The sequence below is a fragment of the Mytilus edulis genome, chromosome 10, assembly GCF_963676685.1.
Source record: "Mytilus edulis chromosome 10, xbMytEdul2.2, whole genome shotgun sequence".
Classification (NCBI taxonomy): domain Eukaryota; kingdom Metazoa; phylum Mollusca; class Bivalvia; order Mytilida; family Mytilidae; genus Mytilus; species Mytilus edulis.
In genome coordinates this window covers 4,829,246-4,843,370 of record NC_092353.1, presented here as the reverse complement: position 1 = coordinate 4,843,370, position 14,125 = coordinate 4,829,246, and the positions used below count along the sequence as shown (strand labels likewise).

General features: G+C 33.9%; 2 protein-coding genes and 1 long non-coding RNA gene across 3 annotated transcripts; 2 read left to right on the top strand and 1 right to left on the bottom strand.

Annotated features, from left to right (window-relative positions):
- The first annotated feature begins 564 nt into the window (after nucleotides 1-564).
- On the top strand, nucleotides 565-7,598 carry LOC139493190 (uncharacterized). The gene is made up of 3 exons (XR_011656942.1): nucleotides 565-718; nucleotides 6,666-6,752; nucleotides 7,517-7,598. It is a non-coding gene; the product is annotated as an uncharacterized lncRNA (long non-coding RNA).
- Nucleotides 7,599-8,829: 1,231 nt separating this feature from the next.
- Nucleotides 8,830-9,210, top strand: LOC139492208 (myb-related transcription factor, partner of profilin-like). The gene has a single exon (XM_071280392.1). The coding sequence runs from the start codon at nucleotides 8,830-8,832 to the stop codon at nucleotides 9,208-9,210; it is 381 nt and encodes a 126-aa protein (XP_071136493.1).
- A 3,405-nt stretch (nucleotides 9,211-12,615) lies between these two features.
- LOC139492207 (putative nuclease HARBI1) lies at nucleotides 12,616-13,443 on the bottom strand. The gene has a single exon (XM_071280391.1). It carries the CDS (start codon nucleotides 13,441-13,443, stop codon nucleotides 12,616-12,618), a length of 828 nt encoding a protein of 275 aa, XP_071136492.1.
- Between the last annotated feature and the right edge of the window lie 682 nt (nucleotides 13,444-14,125).

Below are 14,125 nucleotides of genomic sequence, written 5' to 3'. Positions count from 1 at the left end.
GAACATGGGGAAATAAAATGTTTTTAGTAGCCTTATTATTAAATCTTCAGGCCGGCGAGTGTGATCAAATAAAGAGGTTCTCCGTAATACTTGGAAAATCTTATCTGATTCAGGATCAATTCATCGGATTGGGTGCATTTTACAAGACAAATATAATCGTATAATATAATCAAAATGAGGATGTTAATTTGATGTATGCCTTTTTGTGCTTCTTCGTTACATTTGTTGTTTTTATAGTGATTAAGATGATAACACAATGTTGACTGCTGTACCCCTATTTTTGACATTTTTACCTATTATGTCTGTTTGTTTTGTTCACGCATCGGTGACAATATAATGGAATTTGATGCGACTGTCATACAAGTGAGAGGTTTAGCTAGCTATAAAACCAGGTTCAATCCACCATTTTCTACATTTGAAAATGCCTGTACCAAGTCAGGAATATGACAGTTCTTGTCCATTCGTTTTTGATGCGTTTTGTTATATGATTTTGCCATGTGATTATGGACTTTCCGAATTGATTTTCCTCTGAGTTCAGTATTTTTGTGATTTTACTTTTTACACTCCCCTATCACCAGTGGTTCTTTGTTTTTAGCTGACATTCTGAAAAAAAGGTGTGTAAGTGTTGACTCGCAATTTGCATGATTAATAACAGATATCGACTCGTTACCCGGACTACTGCAAAAACAATAATTCAGTTCACTGATTTAGATTGAAGGTAAACGGACAGAAAGTCGCAGGACAAAAAGTCACAGGACATAAAGTCGCAAATTTGATAGGACAAAAAGTCACAGGACAAAAAGTCACAAACAAATTGTTGACAATTGGCCCATGGTTTGAATATATATGAAAAAGATCTTGAAATATTTTCTTTTTATTACATATATTTATTTTTATGCAGTTTAGCTGCATTATGCGAGCACCCTAGATTTGTGTTCTACCCAATAAATCCTGAAATACTTGCCATTGTTATTATCTAGCTTGCTACTATGTTATATATAACTAATTGAACACTTTTTTAATACTTTTTATTCTGGATTACAAAAAAAATGACCAGAAAAACCTTAAATGATCGTCGATTTATCCAAAAGTTTTAAAGTTACACATAGGAAGTAGTGCTTATTAAGAATCCTTGTGTAGTTCATTATGACTTGTGCTTTTAGCTAAGATGTCAAAGAACAATTGTATGAAATATTTAATCGCCGAAAATCTCTTAAGACAAGTAGTTTAGATTTCCCAAATGACAAAAGTCGTAGGAATATTGTTTGTCATCAATACGTAGTACAACTACGTCAGTAGTCTATTATATAATAATTTCAACTGTTCATGCTGTTGGCGGCAATTTCAAATTAGAAAAAGAAATTTTCGTAGCTTTTCAATTTGGAGGCAGGTGTGCAAATTAGCGGTGGTCCGAGGTCCGCGACCTTCCACTTTTGCAAGCGGAATTTCGACTAGGATAGTTGGTTTCTAGCTACGCCCGACGTAGTCACCTTACATTTGAAAGAAAATAAGAAATTACTTTGCAAACCTTTTCACCATGTTCACCAAAGTCTCCAATTAAACGAGCTAAAAACTTATTTTTATCATTATTATTCATGACGGCGATGTTCATTTTGTTCAACCGCTAGCTTTATACAGAAAATCGCCGACAAATATTGTATAAATTCGAGTAAAATCGTATCTGATTGACAAAAACAACATTGTAAACACATAACAATGGCGGCCGTGAAGACAAAATTTTACAAAATCGGATCCGATTCCGGAAGCGGATAAGGGTAATTCCGGGTTTGGCGATCATTTACAAAATAAATCCAAGCAGGTGAAAAAATACATCTATGCATGGTAAATGAATATAAACACTAGTATTGTAAACCAAAAGATATATGTAAAAGAAAGAAAAAGCAGAAAAATATTTTATTCAGAAACTCAAAATTACTTTTTGACAAATTTTAATTTAAAAATCCAATACAACGTGACAGCTGGGAACAGTATATCTAACAATATACATGTTCATGGTCACAGTCTAAATTTTCTTTATAAATGATAAATGATGATAACGCATGTGAGATGCTTTTAAAGTGTAAAGTTTACTGCAATTTCGAGGGGTTATTTGTTTTTTCTCAATTTTGAAGGGTCAATTAAAGTAGCTGAAAGTTTCATTCTTTTTTTTTCACTAATAATGCAACTATATTATATATACCTTAATGTAAGTAAATCATATGATATATAGGTGGCATTCTTTGGGCCACTCTACCCCCTCCTGTTTGATAACTTGGAAACGGTCGAGCTCCCCACCCCTAAACCATATGAGGGGGCAGATCCAGGATTTTAGGTTAGGAGGGGTGCAAACTTAAATTTTCGCTGAGCAGAGCGAGGCTAAAAAAATATTGAGGTAAAATTCTCGGAATATTCTTTATTAAGCTGAGAACAACCCATGCTTTGCAAATTTAAGGGGGGTGCAAGCCCGCAACCCTCCCCCGTCTGAGTCCGCCCCTGCATATATTCAAGTATAGGACAATATAATAAATAAAAAATGAAATATAGGGGGAGTCCCTGGAGTTACCCCACCCCCTCCTGTTTGAGATCTTGGAAACGGTCGAGATCCACACCCCTTAACCATATATATTCATGTTTGTGACAATATGAAAAATCAAATGAAATATAGGAAGAGTTGCTAGGGGTCACCCCACCCCTCCTGTTTTAGAATTTAAAAATGGTCGAGATCCCCATCCCTAAACCATATATATTCATGTATGGGACAATATAATAAATCAGATGTAAGATAGGGGGAGTCCCTGAGGTCACTGTTCACCCTCCTGTTTGAGAACTTGGAAATGGTCAAGATCCTTACCCCTAAACCATATATACTCATGTTTGGGACAATATAACAAATTAAATGATATATAGGGGAAGTCCCTGTGGTCATCCCAACCCTCCTGTTTGAGAACTTGGAAACGGTCGAGATCCCCACACCAAAACAATATATATTCATGTATGGATCAATATAACTAATTAAATGAAATATAGGGGGAGTCCCTTGGGTCACCCTACCCCTTCTGTTTGAGAACTTGGAAACCAATGAGATCCCCACCCCTAAACCATATATATTCATGTATGGGACAATATAACAAATAAAATGAAATGTAGGGGAAGTCCCTAGGGTCACCCTACCCCCAGTGGCGGATCCAGAAATTTTTATAAGTGGGGCCCACTAACTGACCTAAGAGGGGCCCGCTCCAGTCACGCTTCAGTGATTCCCTATATAAGCAACCAAATTTTTTCCAAAAAAGGGGGGGCCGGGCCCCCTGCCCCCCTAAATCCTCTGCCTACCCCTACCTGTTTGAGAACTTGAAAACCGTTGAGATCCCCACCCCTAAATTATATATATTCATATGTATGGGACAAAATAACAAATCATTTACATTTACTATGGGCAGGTCAGTCAGACCTCACCTTTGATCCCTGTTGTAGTGAACATTTGTCTGATTCGTGTCTCATAACTTTTGTACTATAGAACACAAACTCAGTTTTCTTTCCAGGGAAACCAGTCCATTCATACTATTACATGTTCATACTAAGTCAAATTGAACTTCTAGCAGTCAAATAAAACCAAGGTTAACTACCAAGTAGAACAACTGCAATCATTGGGAACTTGTACCACTGCAGATTCACCATAAAAAATATACATTGATACCGTATATGCATTGCTTTTGAAACCTTGATAACATATAAATTATTTGCCTTAATAAATAAATCATTAGATAAACATGAATGTACTATATATGAATGTTTAATGTTGAGGCAACATTGCCACAGTTTTCATAATTACGGTTGTCTTGGTTTTTGGTGATACGGTAATAACTCGAGTATTTTAATAAAAATCAATATTTTTTTTCGTGAGAAATGCCTTTCCCCCCATTTAATAAACAATTTCAGGTCCTTTGTGCTCTTATGAAGCTCCTTTGTGGTCCTTTGTGCTCCTTTGTGCACAAAGGAGGTCCTTTGCGGTGTTTTTAGAGACCGATATTTATGGGGCCATATTTATTGGCAAATTGAAGCCTTTTAAGTACCAAGCCACTTTGACATTTTGTTTTCATAACAATTATTTGATTATTATTGATATTTATTGAATAAATTTTAATTACTAAGTTGCTTCTTATATAAAACTTCAAGAAAAATACAAAAAAAAGTGTTTTCTTGTTCAAAGAAAAATAATCTCTAAACTGAATTGTGACTTTTTGTCTGTGACTTGTTGACCGTGACTTTTTGTCCTGTGACTTTCTGTCCTACATTCAGATTGAATAGGGGTTTGGTTGACCCCGTCTCCCTCTATCTGAGACTACTATCTCAGTGATGAACTTATGTTTTATGTATTGTGCTTGTCATATATGTATGTTGGATAAAAGCTCTTGAGTTTATGTTGTATTGTATGTATAACCAACTTTAAATAAATCTTTTTTGTTAGCCCGTAACAACTAACAAGTAAGATTTAGTTTTCTTCTTTTTTAATACAAACAATTATTACGCCTTGAAAGGATTTTTTTTACTATGACGGCGTCCAAGAAAAAAGTTGAAATAGCTAGACACTAACTTTATATTGGACCCTAGTAGCTTTATATGTGCTTGTGGTTGCAAATGTAAATGCATGGATGCCTGCTACACTGTAGAATTCATGTAGAATACATGACAAGGAAGCTTTGCTTTGCTCTTCATGGACTACGAACTCGTATTCATAATTAAAAACCTTCCGCCAAGCAAGCGTAAGGGTCTTTGACAGTAACCAACACTCATCTCACGAGGCGTACCTAGTATGTCTTTTTAGGTATATATATATATAAACATTTATTCGTCATTGTGCGAAGTGCTCCTTTGAAGCCAGAAGGAAGGATTTTCTAAACCAGAACAGAACAGAATAGCCTAGCAAGACTTCATTATCATTTGGACTAATATATTATCATGATTATGGCACATTTTGTCTTACCACAGGGATTTGTGTCAATTTATCTGGTTTTCTATCCTCTGACCTTATTTTTATGGTTCAGTGGTTATTGTTAAGTTTTTGTGTTTTGGTCGGGTTTTCTAATATTGTTTGCAACATGTCAAGTATATTTTTTGTATAATTTTTTTTAGGGATGTACATGTTAGACTGGCATGTTTTATTCAATCTTGACCTCATTTTTATGGTTCATTGCTTAATGTTACCTTTTTGGTTTTTTTGGCCAGTTTCTCTATTTTCTTGTTTCCAAATTAGCAAAAGGTCAACTAGGTGCATATGTCTGACTGAGAAGTTTCATCTTACTTTATTTTCATAGTACATAGGACAATATAAAAAAAGAAGATGGGGTATGATTGGACAACTCCCCATGAGAGACCAAATGAAACAGAAATTAACAACTCAAGGTCACCCTACAGCCTTAACAATGAACAAATATAAAAAAGAAGATGTGGTATGATTATGATTGCCAATGAGACAACTGTCCACAAGAGACCAAAATGACTCAGACATTAACAACTAAACGTCACCGTACGGCCTTCAACAAAGAGCAAAGCCCATACCGCATAGTCAGCTATAAAAGGTCCCGCTAAGACAATGTAAAACAATTCAAACGAGAAAACTAACGGCCTTATTTATATAAAGAAATGAACGAAAAACAAATATGTAACACATAAACAAACGACAACCACTGATTTACAGGCTCCTGACTTGGGACAGGCACATACATAAATAATGTGGCGGGGTTAAACATGTTAGCGGGATCCCAACCCTCCCCCTAACCTGTGCCAGTGGTATAACAGTACAACATAAGAATAAACTATAAAAATCAGTTGAAAAAGGCTTAACTCATCAGATGGACAAAAATACAAGTGGACGTGGTCGGGTATTTATACATCCCTACACAAAAAGACACAATTAACAGATATGAGAGTACTCCCAGTTATACTGCATAGTCAGCTATAAAAGGTCCAGAAATGACAACAAAAACAATTCAAACCAGAAAACTAACAACATAATTTATGTACAAAAAATGGAAAACAGTTAAATGTTATACATAAACAAAGGACAATCACTGAATTATAGGCTCCTGACTTGGAACAGGCACATACATTACGAATGTGGCAGGGTATAAGGAACTATGAAAATGTTTCATTTTTGTGGTTTGGTTTATTTTCCGGATACTGTAAGCAATAAGGCCACTTTATTTAGTGAACGGAATGATTGTAAGATGCACATGTCTGTCTGTCATATTTTATATGACCTTGACCTCATTTTCATTGGTCAATGAAACACTGCATTGTTTATCATAATTATGCTTAAAGTTACAGGTAGATTATATTTGTAGGATATGTAACAATTGTAAGGTGTGCATGTCTCTCTGGCAGATTCATAAAACCATGACCGCATTTTATGGTTCTTTGAATAAGCATAAGTCTACTTGTTGTACAGAATGAATGCAAGGTGTCATATAAAAAAAGAAGATGTCTGTTTGCCAAGGTTAATTTTTACTAAGACCTCATTTTCATAAAACAATGATAATATTAAACAGCAAGAATGAGGATCAAGTCGAAGTTATATAAAAATGAGGCAAAATTTTCAGTTGCCTACTTTTTATGTATTAGTAGTTATTTTTGTCATTAAATGATATTGTTTACCCTTTTATGTGTAGGGAAAGAATATTAAAGATAAAGGGAAACTATAAACAGAAGAAATTAACAACAAAAATAGATTTACAAAGGTCAACAAAGCCTAAATGGTAAGTCCACTGTTAAAAAAAGTAATTGCCCTTGAGTAATGATTAAATATTTATTAAATTAAGATGTGGTACGATAAATGAGAAAACTATCCATCAGAGTTCAATTAAGTGGATGTAACCATTGTAATTACTTATTAGAGGCCAATCATGACCTGTTAGTAATTAAAAAACTCATACCCTATACATGATATAGTAATCTATAAAAGACAACGCTAACAAAATTACCTCTATTTCTCCTATTAGTTCAACAGAAAAAAAAAGTACCTTTACAAAAATGTATATATGCTTCTTTCAAAGGCGGATTGTGAGTGTGAATGAATGGTGTCCCCATTTTTTTAATTTAATTTTTCTATTTTTCTATAAAGTATAAGATAAAAGTTCATTTATAGAAAAATATAGCGTAACCCTATATTAAGAAAAAAAAATTGATTGAAACCTGCGAGCCCCCTTAATTTAACAAAAATAGTTCACTGTACAGCCTTTGACAATGAGCAAACGCTATACCCGACAGTGGTTTTAATAACAGCACAACATTTGAACAAATTGTAAAAATTTGTTGCAATGGGCTTAACTCAAAAGACTGCAACAAGGAACCAAACAATAACCAGTAATATGTAAATCATAGACGCAAAGCACTGAAATAAGAGTACTAACAATAGATATTTAAATGATAGTTTATTAAAATGTTCATAAACATGATAAAATAGCCATTTTATTGCTGTATTTCTCTTCACTGATAATTTTTGAGTTTTGTGTATTTGTAGGTCAGACATCTCGGTTTTCATGGTCATCATTCAACAGATCAATAATGAACAGAAAACTGAAAGTTGATATTTTTCTCCATAGTGCGATTTTTGTTTAATAATTCGAAATGGAACATGTTTTTTCCTACATTTATTAGAAAGAGGAAATTTCAACATAACGACATTTCAGTTGCGGAAAGTTTACGGATGGTCTACGGAAGAAATCCGCATCTAATTCGCAACGTTTACGCCGTATTCACAAAACGTCCGTAAAGGTACCGTAGTTTACGGAAAGTTTGCGCAGTACTTATGACGTCTAAACCTAATTAAATTAAGTTTTACTGAAATGTCTCTTAAAACTTTTATTTGATTATCATAGTCTACGCTGTTGTTTTCTTTGATTTTTTTTCTAAGAAATAAAATGTTCTTCATAATGAACCTCGTTTTCAGTCGTCGTTACTTTTTTCTATGTTGACTTTAAACATCACTTCGAAAGTCATTAGCTTAATTAATTCTTTTTAAAATAAATAATACTATGTTTTTTTAGAGTAAGGTATACATGTATCCAACAATACAATATATAAACATATAACCATTTTTAAAAGAGTCATGTGTTGTCTGTACATTTCGTTTTCCAAAAAATTCTTCCTCATGTTAATTTAAAACATGTAAGTCAATGAACAATATGGATGGATGGATGGATGACGGTTGAGCGTCCAGCGGCAAATTAATATTTATATTCCGAACGATAACATATTAATGTTAAATGATTATATACCCTGCTTTGTACTAGACCGACAAGCCCAGCAGAATTTTTTTATTTCACAAGGTAATAACCAGCCTAAAGGCATGTCGGTCTTCTGGACACATAAGTTTTACTTTATGCCGACGAGTCTTTGCTCTACTCCTTAGTGTGGCATGTTTAGCGGAGAAGCTGCAACTGTCAATCTTAACCGTGGCGTGTTTGATTTGACTCTGCTTGGATTTAATGTAAGAACTTCCCATACTCGAGGTAAAGACGGTGCCACAAGAACAGCGAGGCGGTGTACACACGTCAATTAGAAGTCAGTTTTTAGCTGTTAAACTGAACCCCAGAAACCCGTACTTTGAATCTATTAGTCTATTACTTACACAATTTATACATTTTAACACTCAATCATATCGTAATTTCATCAATTAATTCAAAATTCAATCAATCAATCAATCAATCAATCAATCAATCAATCAATCAATCAATCAATCAATCAATCAATCAATCCATTAATCAATAATCTATTTTCTAATGGAACTGATGACGTCATTAATATGACGTCATTTTTAAAGAAACGTCAGCCATGGAGGAACAGAAGAAAACAAAGAAGCCAAGATTTACAGAAAAAGAAATAGATGCCATCGTGGACAATGTCAAAGAAAATTCTGTCATGTTGTTTAGCAAGTTTTCTGATATTGTTTCTAATACAAGGAAGAAAGAAGCATGGAAAAAAGTACAAAACGCGGTAAACGCAGTATCCTTTACCAGCAGAACCACAGAGGAAATAAAAAAGAAATGGGATGACATCAAGAGAGGGACCAAAAAGAAGGCTACATCTATTACAAATGAGCGGAAGAAAACAGGAGGCGGAGTTCCTAGTTTTATAGCCTTAAGTAAAATGGAAGAAGACGTTGTAGCAGTTGTTGGGGGAAGAAAGAGTATTTGGTATCTCAACTGGTTGTGATACCATGAAGGTATGTTTTTTTTTTCGGATTGAATATTTACTATCAACAGCCTAAGAGAGCGTATTAGCGCCACACAATTGTTTTATATATATTTTTTCTATGCTTCCGTTATAATGCAAACCTTTTTGAAATAACGCAAAGTTTTGAATTTTATTCATTATAGTATAATAATTATAATCATGATTATAAAATATCTTTTTTACAGAGAGAGTGAGTCGTTTATCATTCATTAAGCTTTTAATACGTTGCAGTCCGGTGTATCCGCACACCTAAGACTTTTAACTTCACTTCATTCAACTGACAAAACCAATCATTGGATAATATTGTGTGAATAAATTCATAACAAACTTTTATTTCATAAAATTATCAGCTTGTACGGTTTCACCCTCAAGATTTTGTGTAATGTGTGTCCAAAATTGGGGAAACCCTTGTTCTGAGAGTTCCTCCAATGTCCGTTGATTTCGCGCATGCTTTCCAAAAATAACTTACTCTCCAATCATTCACTCATATCATTGCAGTTACTTCTACGAAAGGTAGCTAAATTCAAACCAAGCACACTGCCAATGATACAGAGCAAAAATTATTGCAATCTGATAGAAATTTGACTTACGTAAAACAAATTTTATCTGATGCTGTATTTTTTTAATGGACATTGGCCCAATATTGTAAATCACGTGATTGCAGTTATTATTTCAATCTGGAACTTATCAATTTTGTTCTTTTTTATCTCGTCGGAATGCTAAAACAATAACAAGAACAATTTCATTTGCGTTACGTTGTTGATATAACGAAATCTGAACTTCAAATTAGCTAATGCGCGGTATCACCGACCGCGCGGACACCGAAAACTCCACTGTACATCATTATCAAACACTGTATTGAATGGACATTTTATGTTTAAATGAAATAATTTGAAAGCAGTGTTTTGAATATACATTTTTGTATCTGAATTTACTGTCCATCTGCCAGTAAAATCCGGTTGCAATATATACATAAATCACAAATCAAAAATATTATAATTGATACTTATATATAAAAGAATAAAGGAATACTTGTATCTCAATTTAATGCAAATAAAGATATTATGCGTGTTTTTATTTCATCGGATCAATATAATATTTTTCTTTTATACACCAATAAAAGCGTCATGTGCTGAGACTGTTGTATCTGCCGTTATGCCTCCATTTGAAAATACTACTGGGAATATCACACAGGTGCTACACGTAGATCATACAAGACAAACTCCCAAAAGGCCAACAGAATCAGAAAACTACCTACCAGTAAAGCAGAAGAAAACGGATAGTGAAAGGTAAATAACACTTGAACTGAACATTATCATGAAACTATCACAACAAAAAAGACTGTTTATGTTGAAATTTAATGATTTCTGAAATAACTATGTCTTTTCAAAGCATGCACGGTCAGCGTCTTTGTTTTGATGAAGGCTAAATTAATCTTTTTCCTTTACAGCAAGGCTATTTCAAATCTGAAAAGATACAATAAAAATATTATAGAATAACACAGCACTACACATATGTATATTTTTGATTTAGAAATATTAATTTGAAAAAGTTATTACTAATAATATATGTAAAATCGATGTAAAAAAGAAGATTTTGTATATAATAAATCATCAGACAGCAATCCTTCAACAAAAGAGTAATAAAACATATAGATATCATCATACGACCTTCACACTTGCATATAATACAATTATTGTTGTATTGACATTCGATTGCATTATATGTCTCCGGTCTCAAAGAAACACACGGCCTTCATTTCTTTTAGTACTTTATTCATTAAAATGAAACTGAACACCAGTGTGGCCAAAAGTATATTCATTAACCTTTAATCAGTATTTACCTAACCAACTGTTATAATTATAAAGTCTTTCGATTTTCAGTTTAATCTTGCAAAGACAACTTGTCGAAATAGAGGGACAACGTTTACTTATTGTATTGAGAGGGAACGGTTAGCAGTCGAAAAAAGACGCCTTTTGATTGAGGAAAAGAGATTCGAATCAGCAAAAAGACAAGAGACAGATAATGACGGAATACATGAGCCAACGTCGTTTGAGGTTTTTCGTGGGGCGTTTATGTCTCTTGATTCGAATTCACGAAACTAACATTATTTGTGTCTGTGTGTCTGTCTAAAATTCAGAATATTATTATTTGTGAAATTAATTGTGAAATTAAATATTAGATTTTAGAGTCAATTTATTAAACGTTACCTTAAAATCTCTCAGCTATTAGCCTGTTTCTTAAATGACGCCCATCAATGTCTTGGATGTCATCGTTCTCGTCCTCATTTTCCTGTTCCTCCGGATCCAGAAGGTCTACTGGTAATCCTAGATCTTCACATATATTGTGCAGAATGCCAGTTGACACAATAACATCTATTGCTGTTTCAAGTTGAACTGTTAATGGTCCACCTACAGGGAAATCAAAACTATTAATCAAAACAAATGTTTATATTAAGAAAATATGACATAGAATTTTGAAATAAAATATGAGAAGTTTCATAAAAAGAGTTGAGAAAATAAAAAAAAAAGTAATGGTGATCTCGCTACAAGGAAGAAATCAAAAGTTGAAATACTGATTAGAAAAAAAAGCAGAATATTTGGTTTTTGTTACAATGGCTTATTTTTTTTACATAGAGAAACTGCTATATCGTTCTTTGTAAATCGATAAATCTATAAATGATTGGTTAATTTGAAAAAGAGTTGTTAACTCTGATAAATAATACTTTTTTTTAAATTTTTGAACCTACCATACTTATGTAACGTGACGGTACCCAAATTGCACCTATTTTGACAGTTTTTTCACCTACGTTTTTTTATGATCAAGAAAAAAATGTCCATACTGTGTTTATTTTGTAGCCCTATCCTTCTTTATTGTATAGGTACACCGATTTAATTTTGAATCCATATTGAGTCATACAAAAATGGGTTTAAATCAACCTCCAAACTATCCATGATTCTGTAATGAGGAGTACCCAAATTGCATCCATGCTTAAATTCACATCGTCAAAAGTCTAATAACCGAGCTTTTGTTTAATTTCTTCAAATATTTTGAACAATTGGATATTATTCCATGCTTACTCTTCATATTTTACGAAATGGATACTTATAATATATTGTATTTGCTAATTTTAAAAAGATGACGTTTTGATGACGTCGCATGGTGACGTTTTCGTACATTTTGCTTTTTCAGTAAACAGTCCATCTGTTGATAAATACTGTGCACGTTTTGTGTATATCTAAATATGTTTACCTATGTTGAAAGACGTGCATAGTATCAAATCATAAAAATACAATTGTTTAGTCTCTAGGAATCTTGTAAGATTTCCGTTGCTATTTTTTCTAAATAGGTGCAATTTGGGTACTCTGTGCAATTTGGGTACCCTTACGTTATACACATCCATCTGCTCTTCCATCGACCAAATGTGTCTTCAATTCTTTGTCTTGCTCTTTTATGGGCTGAATTGAAAGCTCTTTCACCAGGTGTAATGGGATTCCTTAGTGGTGTCAATAGGTATTGGCGAAGAGGATATGCTGAATCTCCAAGAAGATGACCCATGTTTTGATGATTTTCCATATAGTTCATTAGTTCACAATTGTTCCAAATGTACGCATCATGCGTGCATCCAGGCCATTTGACAACAAGATTTGTCAGTCTTTTTTTATTATCACATACACCTTGCACATTTAATGCATGGAACATTTTCCGGCAAACATACGCATCTTCTCTTTCAGAAGGTCTCTTGATGGCTATTAGTGTACCATCGACACAACCAACTGTATTTGGCATATTACATTCATTTGAAAAGCCTTGCTTGACAGCAAGCTGTTCCCGTGGAGATAACGGGAATTTAATGAAATCAGCGACTTTAGCTGCTAATGCTCTTGAAGTTTTGGTTACAATTCTTGATATTGTGGGTTGACTTAGACCAACCAAATCACCTACAACCTGCTGGAATGATCCAGTAGCGTAATATCTTAGGGCAGTCAAAACCTGGAGACTTGCAGGAACACTATGTGAACGCATAGTCTTTGGCTCTAAATCATCTGTTAACATGTCAACAATATTGAGAATAGCTTCTCTTGGCATTCGGTACCTTCTAATTAAATCAAAATCGTCATATACATCTAAGGGATGCGTTCTGTCACGAAATATTCTTTCTCTTCTCATTGCGTTATTGTTTTGTTGTTGGAACATCAGTTGGAACGCCATTTTAGATATATGAGGTCATACATATTCAATGACGTCATACCTTTCCTACGTCAGGTGTTCCCGCCACAATGCTGAGGGGAAACTAGTCGTTCGTTCGTCCGTTCTTTGCAGCGCTCAACACGTACAATTAGATCTTACAGCTGACTATGCGGTATGGGCTTTGCTCATTGTTGAAGGCCGCACGGTAACCCATAGTTGTTAATAATGTCCAACCTACGATAGTAGAGGGATATTTAGCTGTCTGGTCTGTGCGTCCGTTCGTTTGTCCGTGCGTTCGTTCGTTCGTTCTTTCGTTCGTTCGCTAGTCTGTCCCGCTTCAGGTTAAAGTTTTTGGTCAAGGTAGTTTTTGTTGAAGTTGAAGTCCAATCAAATTGAAACTTAGTACACATGTTCCTTATAATATAATCTTTATGATTTTAATGCCAAATTAGATTTTCACGGTTCACTGAACAAAGAAAATGATAGTGCGAGTAGGGCATCCTTATACTATGGCAACATTCTTGTTACTGTGTTAATTTTATAAAAACTATAACTTAAATGACCATTATTTGAATTTACACCAATAATTCAAAAGACAATGTCCATGTCATACAGTTTCGTTATCAGACTTTTATCATAGACTTTTAACTTTAGAAACCATCTTGCTTCCCTTTTTGTTTTTGTAATAACACTGCTGACAATG